Source organism: Nilaparvata lugens, chromosome X (genome assembly GCF_014356525.2).
Source record: "Nilaparvata lugens isolate BPH chromosome X, ASM1435652v1, whole genome shotgun sequence".
NCBI lineage: Eukaryota > Metazoa > Arthropoda > Insecta > Hemiptera > Delphacidae > Nilaparvata > Nilaparvata lugens.
This window is the reverse complement of record NC_052518.1, coordinates 74,864,527-74,882,481: the sequence shown is the minus strand read 5'-3', so window position 1 is coordinate 74,882,481 and position 17,955 is coordinate 74,864,527. Positions and strand designations below refer to the sequence as shown.

The 17,955-nt window shown below is 33.4% G+C and overlaps 1 protein-coding gene across 4 annotated transcripts in view; it reads left to right on the top strand.

The window, feature by feature from the left end:
- Positions 1-17,742, top strand: part of LOC111059008 (uncharacterized protein DDB_G0287625) — a 255,554-nt gene extending 237,812 nt beyond the window's left edge. For all 4 annotated transcript variants that reach the window (XM_039441621.1, XM_039441622.1, XM_039441624.1 and 1 more), the window contains 3 exons: positions 5,029-5,162; positions 11,805-12,136; positions 15,254-17,742. In XM_039441621.1, coding sequence (XP_039297555.1) covers positions 5,029-5,162; positions 11,805-12,136; positions 15,254-17,709 — 2,922 coding nt within the window. In that variant the 3' untranslated portion in view covers positions 17,710-17,742. The remainder of the gene's footprint in view (positions 1-5,028; positions 5,163-11,804; positions 12,137-15,253) is intronic.
- Positions 17,743-17,955: the final 213 nt, after the last annotated feature.

The window sequence follows — 17,955 nt, the reverse complement described above, 5'->3', positions numbered from 1 at the left end:
TCATTTGTGTATTTTGGCAGTCACTATGCCAGTATACCCATTGTTATCGTATAGTAGCTGATACAGCACTTGGAATAGTATATAAGCTCTAGTAATTAAGATTCTTTGTCTCATTTTGGGCAGTCACTATGCCAGTTATACCCATTGTTATGATATAGTAGCTGATACAGCACTTGGAATAGTATATAAGCTCTAGTAATTAAGATCCTTTGTCTCATTTCTGTATTTTGGGCAGTTACTATGCCAGTTATACCCATTGTTATCATATAGTAGCTGATACAGCACTTGGAATAGTATATAAGCTCTAGTAATCAAGATTCTTTGTCCCATTTGTTTATTTTGGGCAGTCACTATGCCAGTTATACCCATTGTTATTGTATAGTAGCTGATACAGCACTTGGAATAGTATATAAGCTCTAGTAATTAAGATTCTTTGTCTCATTTGTGTATTTTGGGCAGTCACTATGCCAGTTATACCCATTGTTATGGTATAGTAGCTTATACAGCACTTGGAATAGTATATAAGCTCTAGTAATTAAGATTCTTTGTCTCATTTTGGGCAGTCACTATGCCAGTTTTACCCATTGTTATTGTATAGTAGCTGATACAGCACTTGGAATAGTATATAAGCTCTAGTAATTAAGATTCTTTGTCTCATTTGTGTATTTTGGCAGTCACTATGCCAGTTATACCCATTGTTATGGTATAGTAGCTGATACAGCACTTGGAATAGTATATAAGCTCTAGTAATCAAGATTCTTTGTCTCATTTTGGGCAGTCACTATGCCAGTTTTTTTGGGCAGTCACTATGCCAGTTATACCCATTGTTATCATATAGTAGTTGATACAGCACTTGGAATAGCATATAAGCTCTAGTAATTAAGATTCTTTGTCTCATTTGTGTATTTTGGGCAGTCACTATGCCAGTTATACCATTGTTATGGTATAGTAGCTGATACAGCACTTGGAATAGTATATAAGCTCTAGTAATTAAGATTCTTTGTCTCATTTGTGTTTTTGGGCAGTCACTATGCCAGTTATACCCATTGTTATCGTATAGTAGCTGATACAGCACTTGGAATAGTATATAAGCTCTAGTAATTAAGATTCTTTGTCTCATTTGTGTATTTTGGGCAGTCACTATGCCAGTTATACCCATTGTTATGGTATAGTAGCTGATACAGCACTTGGAATAGTATATAAGCTCTAGTAATCAAGATTCTTTGTCTCATTGTATATAAGCTCTAGTAATTAAGATTCTTTGTCTCATTTTTGTATTTTGGGCAGTCACTATGCCAGTTATACCCATTGTTATGGTATAGTAGCTGATACAGCACTTGGAATAGTATATAAGCTCTAGTAATTAAGATTCTTTGTCTCATTTGTGTATTTTGGGCAGTCACTATGCCAGTTATACCCATTGTTATGATATAGTAGCTGATACAGCACTTGGAATAGTATATAAGCTCTAGTAATTAAGATTCTTTGTCTCATTTTGGGCAGTCACTATGCTAGTTATACCCATTGTTATGGTATAGTAGCTGATACATCACTTGGAATAGTATATAAGCTCTAGTAATTAAGATTCTTTGTCTCATTTCTGTATTTTGGGCAGTCACTATGCCAGTTATACCCATTGTTATCGTATAGTAGCTGATACAGCACTTGGAATAGTATATAAGCTCTAGTAATTAAGATTCTTTGTCTCATTTTGGGCAGTCACAATGCCAGTTATACCCATTGTTATGATATAGTAGCTGATACAGCACTTGGAATAGTATAAGCTCTAGTAATTAAGATTCTTTGTCTCATTTGTGTATTTTGGGCAGTCACTATGCCAGTTATACCCATTGTTATGGTATAGTAGCTGATACTGCACTTGGAATAGTATATAAGCTCTAGTAAATAAGATTCTTTGTCTGATTTGTGTATTTTGGGCAGTCACTATGCCAGTTATACCCATTGTTATCGTATAGTAGCTGATACAGCACTGGAATAGTATATAAGCTCTAGTAATTAAGATTCTTTGTCTCATTTGTGTGTTTTGGGCAGTCACTATGCCAGTTATACCCATTGTTATTGTATAGTAGCTGATACAGCACTTGGAATAGTATATAAGCTCTAGTAATTAAGATTCTTTGTCTCATCGTGTATTTTGGACAGTCACTATGCCAGCTATACCCATTGTTATGTATAGTAGCTGATACAGCACTTGGAATAGTATATAAGCTCTAGTAATTAAGATTCTTTGTCTCATTTGTGTATTTTGGGCAGTCACTATGCCAGTTATACCCATTGTTATTGTATAGTAGCTGATACAGCACTTGGAATAGTATATAAGCTCTAGTAATTAAGATTCTTTGTCTCATTTTGGGCAGTCACAATGCCAGTTATACCCATTGTTATGATATAGTAGCTGATACAGCACTTGGAATAGTATATAAGCTCTAGTAATTAGATTCTTTGTCTCATTGTGTATTTTGGGCAGTCACTATGCCAGTTATACCATTGTTATGGTATAGTAGCTGATACTGCACTTGGAATAGTATATAAGCTCTAGTAAATAAGATTCTTTGTCTGATTTGTGTATTTTGGGCAGTCACTATGCCAGTTATACCCATTGTTATCATATAGTAGCTGATACAGCACTTGGAATAGTATATAAGCTCTAGTAATGATTCTTTGTCTCATTTGTGTATTTTGGGCAGTCACTATGCCAGTTATACCCATTGTTATCGTATAGTAGCTGATACAGCACTTGGATTAGTATATAAGCTCTAGTAATTAAGATTCTTTGTCTCATTTTGGGCAGTCACAATGCCAGTTATACCCATTGTTATGATATAGTAGCTGATACAGCACTTGGAATAGTATATAAGCTCTAGTAATTTGGATTCTTTGTCTCATTTGTGTGTTTTGGGCAGTCACTATGCTAGTTATACCCATTGTTATTGTATAGTAGCTGATACAGCACTTGGAATAGTATATAAGCTCTAGTAATTAAGATCCTTTGTCTCATTTGTGTATTTTGGGCAGTCACTATGCCAGTTATACCCACTGTTATGATATTGTAGCTGATACAGCACTTGGAATAGTATATAAGCTCTAGTAATTAAGATTCTTTGTCTCATTTGTGTATTTTGGGCAGTCACTATGCCAGTTATACCCATTGTTATCGTATAGTAGCTGATACAGCACTTGGAATAGTATATAAGCTCTAGTATTAAGATTCTTTGTCTCATTGTGTATTTTGGGCAGTCACTATGCCAGTTATACCCATTGTTATGGTATAGTAGCTGATACAGCACTTGGAATAGTATATAAGCTCTAGTAATTAAGATTCTTTGTCTCATTTCTGTATTTTGGGCGGTCACTATGCCAGTTATACCCATTGTTATGGTATAGTAGCTTATACAGCACTTGGAATAGTATATAAGCTCTAGTAATTAAGATTCTTTGTCTCATTTTGGGCAGTCACTATGCCAGTTTTACCCATTGTTATCGTATAGTAGCTGATACAGCACTTGGAATAGTATATAAGCTCTAGTAATTAAGATTCTTTGTCTCATTTCTGTATTTTGGGCAGTTACTATGCCAGTTATACCCATTGTTATCGTATAGTAGCTGATACAGCACTTGGAATAGTATATAAGCTCTAGTAATCAAGATTCTTTGTCTCATTTTGGGCAGTCACTATGCCAGTTATACCCATTGTTATGGTATAGTAGCTGATACAGCACTTGGAATAGTATATAAGCTTTAGTAATTAAGATTCTTTGTCTCATTTCTGTATTTTGGGCAGTCACTATGCCAGTTATACCCATTGTTATCATATAGTAGTTGATACAGCACTTGGAATAGTATAAGCTCTAGTAATTAAGATTCTTTGTCTCATTTTGGGCAGTCACTATGCCAGTTATACCCATTGTTATGATATAGTAGCTGATACAGCACTTGGAATAGTATAAGCTCTAGTAATAAGATTCTTTGTCTCATTTTGGGCAGTCACTATGCCAGTTATACCATTGTTATGGTATAGTAGCTGATACAGCACTTGGATAGTATATAAGCTCTAGTATTAAGATTCTTTGTCTCATTTGTGTATTTTGGCAGTCACTATGCCAGTATACCCATTGTTATGTATAGTAGCTGATACAGCACTTGGAATAGTATAAGCTCTAGTAATTAGATTCTTTGTCTCATTTGTGTATTTTGGGCAGTCACTATGCCAGTATACCCATTGTTATTGTATAGTAGCTGATACAGCACTTGGAATAGTATAAGCTCTAGTAATTAGATTCTTTGTCTCATTTTGGGCAGTCACTATGCCAGTTTTACCCATTGTTATCGTATAGTAGCTGATACAGCACTTGGAATAGTATATAAGCTCTAGTAATTAAGATTCTTTGTCTCATTCCTGTATTTTGGGCAGTTACTATGCCAGTTATACCCATTGTTATCGTATAGTAGCTGATACAGCACTTGGAATAGTATATAAGCTCTAGTAATCAAGATTCTTTGTCTCATTTTGGGCAGTCACTATGCCAGTTATACCCATTGTTATGGTATAGTAGCTGATACAGCACTTGGAATAGTATATAAGCTCTAGTAATTAAGTTTCTTTGTCCCATTTGTGTATTTTGGGCAGTCACTATTCCAGTTTGTTTCAACAATAGATCTTTTTAAAAAGGGTGTCACGTGTTCCTTTTACTTAACTAATGACATTTGAATTTTATGTTCTCTGGAAAATGAAGATCACAGTCTTGTAGAGCTTTTTAAGCGCACATCATTTGTGGAATAACAGTTTCTCAAAAAACAACATCCAAAGGAGATATTCGTATCACAGAGAAAATGAAAAATGGGGAATTCCTAAAAATCTTATAATTATCTAGAAATTAAAATAAAAAGGTTTATGCTTATAGAACTTCAAACTGCATACAGACTTGAGCCTCAAAAACACGCACAGTTTTTTAAAAGTGAAAACAAATTAATTACATTTTAATATACTAAATTTACTTTTGTTTGCAGGTCTATCATCATTGCTTGTTTGGAACACGCTACGATTTTCTCTGTGCCAATTACACAGCATTTGATCAAAAGACATTTATTTGTCATTTCGTTTCCGAGGTAGACTGCCAGAATTCTCCCAAGTACTATAAAAGGTAAATCTATGATTATATATACGATTCTCATTGAATTTTTTGCACTATGCCTATATATCTATAATATTATGTAGATAAAGAACTGGCTTATACAAGATAGGGTTCAAGCCTGTCAGATTCATCTTTAAAAATAAATTTTTTGCCACACTGCACAGAAAGCAGCTGTTTTCCAGTCCCTACGTAGATCTGAAAGACATTGTTTGCAGACGACTCTCGTCTGACGTCAGAACAGGTTTCTTTCCGGCCTAGGCCGAAAAGAGTGCCCTTTCCAGCCGCTAACATGGAACTAAGAAAGGTGATCAAAAAACAGCTGATCAAAAAACTTTTCATTATTTGTGTTCATTATTCAATAATTAAAAAATTTATAATAATATTATCTTATTGTCATTTGAAATATTAAAAAAGTATAAACTCAACCTCCCACATAATTGAACATCATCTTTTAGGTTATTTAGACAATTCAGAATAAAAAATAAAAATACTTGGACAATTTCCTAATATTCAGATTACCTCAGATTTGCTAGAGCTATCACCATCCACTTCTGCTTTCAGAAGTGCTTAGTAAACAACTATTCTCATATATATATATATATTGTTTATTTTTGTGTGTGGCGAAAAATAGCGTTCGCACCACGGGCAAAAATGTTTTTCCGGCTCTCAATCTTTTCTAGTCATCGGCCTACGGCCTCGGACTTGAAAACCGATTTCGAGCCGTAAAAATATAATTTTCTGCTCTAGGTGCGAAATATACTATTTCCTCCATCAAATGTCTTAAGTACTTACTTTACTCCCTGAAACATAATACTCAAGTCTCACTTTTTCGCTCTCGGGACTAAAAAACAGAAAAACTCCCTAGGGAGTAAAAGTAACTCTATTAAAATTATCTGATTTGCAGTTTCTATAAATATGTAGGTAGAGGAAAAAGGTTGTGTACATCACGAGTGGAAAATGCTTTTCTCCCTCAGGGTAATAATTGTTCAACTCAATCAAACTTTCCCCTCGGGGAGAAAAATCAGTACTTTTCACTGTAGATATACAAAAACCTATTTATTGGCACACAAATTATAAACTTTTAATAATCCATTATACATGTGTATTAATAATTTAAAGAAAAATTGCTGAGTACCGTTCGCTACGATGGTCTGAGCGGGACTGAGCAGGACTGAACATTTCCACTCGTGGGAACTGAGAGCTGAGATGTCTACTTGGTTTGCCGAAATACTGTCTATAAGTTGATGACTGTTGCAGGTTCTCACGATATAACTCCTCCATCCCTATAGAGAACTTCGGGGGTACGTTGCGAAGTTCTAGAAGAAGGATCTTTTCTTTGAAGTTTTTGTTCACAGCACAAATGTCACAGTGGAGGCGTTGAAGTATGTGGTATGAAATACGGTTTTCGAATAATTGATGAATTTTTTTTGGTATCGGAATCTAAGTCCAAATTTTGAATGTTAATTTGGAAGTCTGTAAGTTGATGATCTTGAAGTTCGAATTTTATGTTCTCTAAGAATTTCGGGTGTCCTGTAAGTTGAGATGAGTGAAGGAGAGGGTTTCCTTGATAGTATATTCTTCCTTAAGCTGTGTTGATAAGGTAGATTCCTTGAAGTGTTGTCACGGCTGTTTCAGTTTTACTCTCGATGTTGAAAGTCTCTTTTTTGGTAAAACTGCCAGGTATTGCTGCATTTCGGGGATCCATTTTAGGAGATTCTCTCCGATTTGGACAGCGGGGAATTCACAGTTGTCCGTTGTGTCGGTCGAGATGATCGCTGCTTCGCAGGGTAATTGTTGATGGGATATGTTTCCAGATGAACATAGGTATTAGTTATCAACTATCAAAAGTCAAAATCAAAATCAATTTATTGCCATTCTTTTTTCTACAAACAAGTGAAACAAAAACATTCTTATAATGTTATAACTAATTATAATCTAAACTAATTTAAAAACATATTAAATGAATGTTTTCTTTTATTTTAATATTGAAATAATGGGCTCTCCCAGAAAAGCTAATGCTAGAGCTCTGGAAGAGAGTTCAAAGATGTTAAAGGTAATTAGGATGGATGTCTAAGACAATTTAATTAGTACCAGAAGAAACAATATGCAATATAAACTCTAGAATATAAATGTATGTACAATATAACAATGTAAGCACTAGAACAAAAAGTCAATTAATCTTCTGAAATCTCAAGTCCGAAGTAAACCTTCCTACATACCCACTCTCTTATTTCATAAATTAAACACTTAGTAATTCTATTTAGAATGAATTTTTCAGGTAGACAATTTATTATTCTATGGCAATAGAAGGGCAATTGGTGTTTGCAAGATGTAAGTCTAGTGAATAGGTTATTGTAGGTATTGAAAGCATTTGGACGTATTAGATATGGTGTATTACGAGTAGTGAATTTGTCTTTGTTTTTATTAATGTACAGAATTGCGTTAGTTACGTATGTTTGTCTCAATGTTGGTAAATAAATTCCTTTAAATAGTAGTCTACTAGGGTACATTCTCGGTCTTCCCAGAGCTGCTCTGATAATATGTTTCTGTAGAACAAAAAGTTTATTGAAGTGAGTATCCTGAGCTGCCCCCATGCCTCAATGCTATATTGAAATAAAGAGTGTGCATAAGCAAAATAAATGTTTCTAATAATACTTGGATGTTTAATTTTATTGATTTTGTAGAAAATATAAGTCAGATATTTTAATTTTGAGCAAAGGTGAAGTATATGTGCATTCCATTTCAAGTTTTGATCTATAATTATACCTAAGTATTTAATTTTTTCAACTTTTTCTATAACTTTGCAAGAGCAGTCCACAGAGACTTCATTATGGTTATGCATTTTTAGCTGTAATCTATTGGCAGGTTGTCCGCTATTATTTGGTGAGAATGCAATAAATTTTGTTTTGTCAACATTCAAAGTGAGAATGTGAGTTTGTAACCAGTATTTCGTGATAGACAGCCCTCTATTTGCATTATCATAAGCTTCGTTCCATGTTTCCCCTGTAAAAATTAATGCTGTATCATCTGCAAATGATACTATATTGCAATTTGGTATATTTAGCTTATATAAATCATTCACATAAATCAAGAATAATAGAGGTGAAAGTACCGTTCCTTGTGGAAGTCCAAATTCTGAGGTGTGTCTACTGTCAGTTTTTTTGTTAAGGGTGAGGATCTGCTTCCTGTTCGCGAGGTATGAAGCAAAAAGGTTTTTTGCTGCACCTCTAACACCACAATTTTCTAATTTATTTAACAGTATTATGTGTGGTATGGTATCGAATGCTTTTGCAAGATCCAAAAACACTGATATTGTTTTTTTATTATCATTGAAATTACTGCTTATAATTCCGGTTAAGTGTAGAATTGCATTTTTTGTTGATTTTCCCGCCTGGAATCCATACTGAAATTTTTCTATAAAATTATTTTTATTTAGAAAGTTTAAAAGCCTCATTTTTAGTATTTTTCCAATTATTTTTTAAATATTAGTAAGAAGACTAATAGGTCGGTAGTTCTCAGGTTTTGACAGATCACCAGATTTGGGAATTGGTTTAATCACAGCAATTTTGAAAATTTCGGGGAATACACCATTAATAAAGCATTTGTTAAATATGAATTCCAGATCAATTCACAATTCCAATTTAAACATTCTATTTTAAAATTTTCCAGATTGCCAATAGATTTCAATAAATACTTATTTTGTATAAATATAGTTATTTCTCCCACGATTTAAAATTCAAGAAAATAAATTATCTGAATATTAATAAACATACAATTCACGTCTACTAATTTTTTCATCTCTAACATCTCATCAAATTTAATCTCTATTGTAAGCTACTTATTATATTTCGACACCTTCAAAAGTTTGTTAAACAATTTTTTAGTAGATAATAATGCTAGGGTGAAGAACGCATACTTTGCAGAATGGAATCGAGTTTTCAATGTCTTGAACTATACTTATACTTGAACTATATTACAAGCAGTTGATTCAAAATGTATTGTATTCTTCCCAATTCTACAAAATCATTTTTTAGTAACATGAACTTTTGTTTCATTTCTTCAAAGTTTTCATTTACATTCTGATAGTCCTATTAAATTTGACAATAATATAATGTTTTGACCAACGGAATAGTGGTTAGCAACTTGGATAATCAAATTATATTGGTTGTTATACAATTTAGAAATTAATTTATCATATTTTTGTCCATAATATACGTCTAAATCACCAGTAACAAATTTTACAATAGAACCTAGGCCATTCATCAAACCTCTTTTGTTTTGTTTGACGTTTTCATTGTTGATAAGGATTATTTCAAGTTTTTCTTCAATAACAGTTCTTGTGTGATAATAAATTTTAGACAATTGATTGCTTCTCTCAGCTTACTACTACTGTCTGTTACAAAGTCAGTCATTGAACTTAACATAATATTATTCCAAAAATAATTTGTGACATTTTCATAATAGCTATTCAAATTTTCAAGTGGCAAATCAAATTTTCAAATCCTAATTTGTACAAAACCATGAGTACTTATCTATTTATTTATTTACGATTCAAATGACACTCATGTTAAAGCATTGGTAGATAAAATAATTAGGTATTCCTTGTGCTATTTTTCTTCCAAATTTATAGGTGATTACACATTCTAAGATAAGGTTAGAGTTTTACAATTCTTGTATTTTTTTTTATTTTAGTCCAAAATAAACGTGGAAACTATAACTTTTGAATTCAGATGACTCGAATTAATAAATTGATTAGTAATATTCAACTCAATTATCACTTGTAACGAATAATATTGAGTTATTTAAGGAAATTTGGAACCATGGAAGAACCACATATTTTTAAACACTAAATTTGCTTGAGAATTGTAGAAAAATGCTTTAATAACTGATAGTTCTTTGAAACTAGTACTATATTTCAACTTAGCTTTACCTAGGTGAATTGGAACAATATTCCTGTACTCATTGTTACATTCTTAATTTGTACATATGTTGCTGGAGTTAGGCCTACTCCGTAGAGGATGAAGAGGGCGCTAGAACAGTATTGTGATTGTCAGTAGTCGGTTCAGTCACTGTTTTGCGGTTTTCAATGTCATCAATTTTGACATTTTCTAGGTATTTTAATTTTTGATAAGTGTATTTTGGATGTGGTATTATGATGTCTGGGAACAATTTTCTTTGTTTTCAATTGTCTGTTCAAGGATCCGATTTTATCTTTATTATACTTATTCTTGGTTTTACTGCTTAGTTTTCTGCATAGCATTTTATTCATATATAGTGAGGGCCACATTTTCTTAGATCAGCAAATAATCAAACAATTGTATCAATACTTTTTCAATAATTGTAGCTTATATGCTTTTTGTAATCATGTCTATATTTTGAATAAACTCCTCTGGTTGTGTAGTTTCAACATTCCTGCGGAATTTCTGGCAATGGTTCTCTAGTTTTATTCACTTTTTTAATAACTTTTTCTTATGTTGTTTGATTCATTTCTCGAATGTGTTCATACAGTTTTTTGTTTTCTTCTTCGGGTTGATTGACATAGTCACTCATAATATTTTTGCTAATGTCAATGTCAATTAAAGCGTTCACGTTTGTATCCATTTAAAATTTCAAATTGTGTCAATTTTATGACAGAGTGAATACTGCTTTTGTACGCTAAAATCGACTGTTCTACTTTTCTTTCAATAGAATCATCTTTGAATTGAGCTTGATCTTCAAGGAGTCTTATATGTTTGATTAGGGTTGAGTGAAGTCTTTCACATATAGCATTAGAAGAAGGGTGTTGCGTGCTGATAAAATGGATTTTGATTTTGTGTAGTGTCATTAATTTTTTCACTACATTGTTATTAAATTCGGAACCACTGAAACTGTAGTTTCGGTAACGCCATAGTGACTGAAGAAATACAATAGTTTATCTACTATTCCTATTTCTTGTGCACCAGCAAGAGGATAGGCTTGTACATAGCGTGAAAAACTGTTTATTATAGTCAAGAATTCGTCTGTCAAAAATAACACTATCGATAAGAATAGTTTGAAGTGGTTTTGATGCAGTGGGTTTAACATTCATTTCCAAATTTAATGCTACTCTTTCATACTTGCTTGTTAAACATGTGTCACATATGTTAATATAATTTTCTGTTCGTTTTCGGACATTTTGCCAATAATATTTTCTTCCAATCTGCTTGGATTCCACGGTGATTATTTTTTCCTACATGATAGTTATCAATGATTTCTTGTATTACTTCTTCATTTGTAACATCAATCAATTTATCTGTACAATGAACTGGGTTAAGTTGCGTATTTTTGAAATGAGTAGCAACTGCTACGGTAAATATCTCATGGAAATCATTCTCAAAGTACAGACAATATTTAGCATTCGGAACCAAATATTCATTGACAAATTCTAAAACATCTTTTTCAAAATTGTTCTCCGAAATTTCTACAAAGATTCGGCACTTATTTTCAAATAATTTTCGTATCTTAACTTTCCGTAGTTTGTATTTCACTAAATTTAGAAAAACCTGATTCTTAGTGAAATTGACAGGTTTATCAAGAGTTGTAATTCCATCCAGTATCACGCCATTATGAAACTTGAAAAAATATATATTTATAGCTCTGTTTTTAAGTATTTTTAAAAATGTTCATTTGCAGGAACGAAGCTTTATATAAAGCAGCCACAACGAGTCCACCGCCAACGACAGCGCGACCCACCACAACAAGCACGACCACGACCACGACCCAAGCACCGCCTCCAAGCAACGGTGCACCCAGAAACGGCCCCACCCATGGTCACCGACCATTCAGGACACGTGGAGGTGGACGGCCTGCGGGAGCTTACCGGCGGCGTCGGCCTGTTTACTATTACTACTACTATGATGATGATGATGGCCCTGATGACGGTGACTATGACTTCTATGATGAACCAGTGGAAAGGGAGAGGCAGCAGCCTGGTGCAAAGGGAAACCGTAAACAGCCCAACCAGGGTAAGCAATAAATAAGCAAATGAATACAGAGGGGTACAAAAATGTATTCACTACATTGACAGGGAACGTTAACAGAACGTACAGCTATGAATATTATATGAATATTACTTCGCATTCAGATTTTACTGTTCCGTCAACACATTTTATTGTAAGTCAATCAATCATCTTATTCAATAAAGTGCATTACAAAATAGGCCCCGCTGGTGCTAGCAAATAATAATAAAATACAATAAATAGAATGACATGCTAACTTTGAACAATAAACTACCGGGAAAACCTTGAATTCCTCATGATTTTACAAACCGGGAAAAATACCGTGAATTCCTCATGAATTTTTCAGAAATTTCAATAAATTTAGTAACTAAGTGTACATTCACAATAAACTCAAATAAAAAAAACACTTGATGGATAGAAATTATAATTTTTAATGTCTTTAGTCTTGATATAAATGAATTACATTTTAAAGTTAAGTATTTTGATGGATTCATTCTCTTTGGAATGAGACTTTCGTCAAGGTTTGAAGAGTCACCAACAGCCGGAATCGGCTATGGTACTGTACACACATTTGTCTTCATTAGTAAAAGTATGACTCACAATACATAATAACTGTTCAAATGTATTGATAACTTTGACACTTTAATCTATTTTTGTGAGGAATTTTTCGTTTTTTAACTACTCACTGAGTGTTGAAAATGGACCCTGTCCGAAAGCACTCCACACACATGAGTAGTTAAAAAAAACGTACTAATTCCTCACAAAAAATAGACTGCAGCGTCAAAAATTGAAATAGAAATTGAAATTGAAATTATCTTTATTCTTCTTCTTAGAAAGTACAAACAATATACAATATACATATACAAAACTTGAAGAAGGTTCCTCACATGGGCAAAGCCTGTGAGGCTTATTAATATATCAATATATTTGGAAATTTAAATACGCTATTCGCAATTCATCATGGAAGATCAAATTGAAAATTCCATAATAAATTCTTTACGAAAGTATCTTGTTCCTCTAATACCGTGGATACTCTACCTGGAAAATTTGAAATTTTACTCTGAAAAACCTGGAATGAATAATTTTTTATTTTAAAATGGGTGGCCACCCTGAAATAGGAATATGAGGTATTATGTGGTCTAAAAGTACTTTATCATTTTAAAAGATTGGATGAAAATATGAGGTAATTATTTTACGTGTGTAAATAATGTTCAAAATAAAGATATTCACTGTCAAAAAATAGTGTATAGATTTTTTGGACCCCTCTGTAGAATGACTAACTATAATAAATTTATAACTCATAAATAAATATTACCACAATATGGATAAAAAGAATATAGGTAACTCATTTGGCAGTTAAAATTGAAAAATCTGTTATGGTCGATGTCATTTAGTGCGAGTACTTTTATCACAAAATTAATAGTACACAACAAATCGAAAACAGAATGTACACTTTACGTTTGATCCGTATACATTTTTATTTGTACCGATAATTATGAATTTTGAATATAAATGAATGAATAATAATTATAATGGTTTTTTTAATATCATGACGATATTGATATTAACTTGATGAGTCTATATTACATATACAACCCAATACACACATTGAACACACCTTTACACAAGCTTCGTCCGTCTGCACTCAATCTTTATACTCGAAACTCTACAAGATTAACTATAAACATCAATTCACTTACTTCATGGTATACTTTGCTAACATAGTCCCATATAACTTCATAAACAATAGCATTTTGAGGAAACTCAGTAATCAAATGGATGAGTGTGTAAAGAGCTAGAATTTATTTCAATATAATTTTAGTGTCTGAAATGATCATTCTAATATCTAGTACATAGTTTATAATCCGTCTGCTTGTTGTCAGCATACCTTCATTTCTTGATATTCCGCTACGATTCTTTCCATGTACGAGTATGATCACTAGTCCTATGGGTTTTGCTTCTTATTTATAATATTTTTGTGTATCTGAATTGTACTCACCGGTGGTGAACAAGTTCCACTTATGCCATTTTTAAATGATCATGCATTTACTATGTATCAACTATCATTTTATGTATTTATTCAGGACGGCTGAACCAATGGGTCTCACCTTCAACAACATCTTTCTCATCAATTTGAATCAAAATAGAATTAGTTTATTGGTCTCTAACTAGATGTTATAAAAATCATCAAAGAAAAAACTATTCATGGATATTAAATTATTGTATTGTTTATAATAATTGTTTTATTATTTATATTATCACTGATTGATGGCAAATACATCAGCAAATAAATAAATAGAACCGCAGAACAGCTATGCTTAGTGAGAAGTTGTGTGTATTTTTGGCTTCAATTTTTTGGAAGTAGCTTAATTTATTCAATGTGCGGTGATAATAATTGAGTGTAATATGTGACTATAATTTGGTGTTTTGATATTTTTTTTTAAATGTAAAATGTCAAACAAGCTCATATATATTTTTTGGGTGAAAATTGCACTTGAACTTTCAACAGTAAAAACATGACCTATTTTTATCAAAATTTTAGAGCAGAATAGTTTTGGACCAAGCCTGTTGTTCTATCCCAATCACATGATTTGTAATTGCAACCACAAATGAATAAATAAATGGATACATCTTATCCCATTTTGCCTCTATCTTCGCTAGTAATGAACATTCTGTTAAGTTTTTTGACATGATTCAGGGAGAAATTCTGTCACTAGGATCTACAACCCATCATGAACTGTATTATAGGATGAAAGTCTTATGAGACGTGTTATCTTCGTGTTATATAGTCTTATTACAAATGATGGGCTCATTCCATAAAATGCATTTTTACCAAAGTACTAATCCGAAATGAACATCTCTCCAATGAAGTTTTTTCCACAATAATTACCTAAGGTCGCAAATATTAGACTAGGCATCCAGGACGCCCAATCAGCCAAGTGACTAGGCCACTCTCTCCATCACCGGGTATTGTTTTTAGACTATGAGTTATAAATTTAGAAAAAATCAACTATTTAAGTAAATGTAAATTTTTAGAAATGAGTTCATCATTCAGGATAACCTTATTTATTCGAATGAAATATATAATGTCTAATGTAATATTAATATGGCAGTACTTTGCAGGTCACGGACATAGGGACAATGACAACTATAAAGGCCTTGAAACTCAACAAGCAACATCAACTGAAGCCATAAAGCCATCAGTGAGACCGAGTAGTTCTCAATCCCCTGCATCGGGGAGCAGTGTATATGACAAACCTCGAGTTCCACCGAAAATAAGACGTCCAGTTCCAATTAATGAAAGGGATAAATATGAGTACACACAGCAAACAACAGATGTCGGCCCAGCACCAACGGCTGAGACTGCGAAAAACAAGAAGACACAGCAAGCAAGAAGGCCCGTCAGCTATGATGATTATTATGATGATGAGGAGGAGGATGATTATCTCGAGGAGCAGCCACCCAAGTATAAAAAAGTGAAAACGTCAGACTACGAAGCAGAGCCTTCAACTACAAGTGACAGCCGAAGACCAGTGTCCAGTCGACACAGACTACGAGTGCACAGTCACAGAAGGCCTGATAGATTTGATGACGATTATGAAGAGGAGTACGATAGATTTAGAAAAAGGAAAGAACCTAGAAATAAGGACGATTACAACAGTCAGAGATCATCACGATTCAGAAATCGTGGCAAATACTCGAGAGATGAGGAGGCAGTGCCTGCTCAAAGACCAGGCTACATTTCAGGTGGAAGAGCAAGCCCAACTAGCAGAAGAAAACCGCAGAATGAATATCAAAGGCCACCTGCAAGAAAAACTCATGACAGAAGACCTATCTATGAAGATGACGATTATGAAGAGTACTATGATGATGATGAAGTAGAAGATGAGAAAATGCCAAGAAGGAATAACAGAAATAGACAAAGTGACAAAAGAGATGAATATCAGGCTAGTGATTCAAAAAGTGACAGAAGAGCCAATAATAAAGAATATCGAACCAATTCAGACACTCGAAGTACTTCTTCATTGAAAGACATCCAAAGCAGATCACAATCAAACTTAAACAGCAAATCAAGCAATTATAACGATTCGGTTTCAAAAGAAACTAGTCAAAATAAAGAATCAAAAAGATCATCAAACAACAAGCAAGTGGGCATTGATAATAAAAAATTATCAAGTTCAACCACAGAAAAATACGCCAGTGATGAGGAATATGATGATGGAGAAGATTATGAAGAACCCAAACAAACTCTATTAAATAGAACTATTGAAAGTTTTAGTATGAAAGAATATAATAAACCAAGTCAGACACAAAGTAATCCAAATAAAAATTCAAATTATCAAGTAAATGGTGAACCTCCAAGTGCTGATCATTCCAATGTGGACCATCCTAAGAATACAGATAGTTTATCAACAGCAATGCCTTCTCTGAATAATCAAGAGCAAAGTAATTATAGCAGAAGTCCTGGCTTGTTCAGGAGTAGAACTTCATCTGCTAGCAATCAATTTCAATCAGTAACCACTCCAATGACTTCGAACCATAGATTTCTCAGTACTTCCCCTGATAATAATCAAGATTCTGATCTCAACAATCGCTACAAATCTGATGTTAGGAGTAAAACTGTGTCAACCACACCCAGCAATTATTATAGGAAACAATCAATTTCACCTGCTGTAAATGAAGATAATTCCGAAGAAATATCAAATACAAAACCACTAAGAAGTTCCAGCTCAATTTTTGATTCATCAACTACAATGCCTTCAAAAGAAATGACAGAGTTATCAGCTTATAACATTCCATCTAGATCCTCAGCTCCATCTGCAGTACTTCACAGAAGGCCTTTGAAGTCAACTTCATTGAATACTATAGAGACAACAACTTCATATTCTGATGCAACTGCATACTCATCACAAAGACCAGTTGCAGCTATTGGCTATAGGAGAATCGTAAAACCAATTGATTCAGATGATAAATTAGTCAGAAAAGAACAAGCATTTCCATCTACTGGGTTTTCAGGGAATTTCAGAAGACCAGTAATCAAAGGTACAGATTCAGACCGTGCTTCTCAATTGATATTAGAGCAAACAAATTATGATTCTACAGCGCCCGGGCCATCTGCTCCTGAAGAGTCTCTGCAATTGAATAACAGGAACCAGAATTATAGACAAAATCCAACAACTAATTTCGACCTCAATATTCCAGAAGAAGAATATGACGTAACATTGAATGATGCACTACAACCATCAACTCTTCATCCCACACGGAGTCTGGCAGATTACCCAATTCAAGCAAGGCTTAAATCTAGAGGTTACCAATCAAGAGTCACACATCAATCAAGGGGAGCAGCTTCCTATCTCTTACCATCAGCATCACAGCAATACGTGGCCAGAGTACAAACAACTAGAACACAAGACAAAGCAGTTGAATCAGAGCCCAGTCAGAGTAAACAATCTTCTCAAACATCAGATCAGGAAGAATATGAAGCAGTTGTTCTATCTGCACCTCAGTATGATACAGGATCTCTTCATAGGTGGGTAAATCAACAGCGACAGATAAGACCAGCTGAATGGTACTGGTGATTCTATAATAAAGCTTTTTATCTAAATACGGTAGCATTCTTGTCTTCATTGTACCACCTCCCAAAAACATTCAAAGTGATTAGCTTGAATCTATACGATTTAAAGATAAATTCATTTTAATGAACAATTACAATCATTCATATTATTTTATCTCTATAATTACCGTTTATGAAAGATGATACATTTCAAATTCGATTATTTTGCTTCACAGGCACTTTACAATTATTTATATTGGTCATGTCAAGA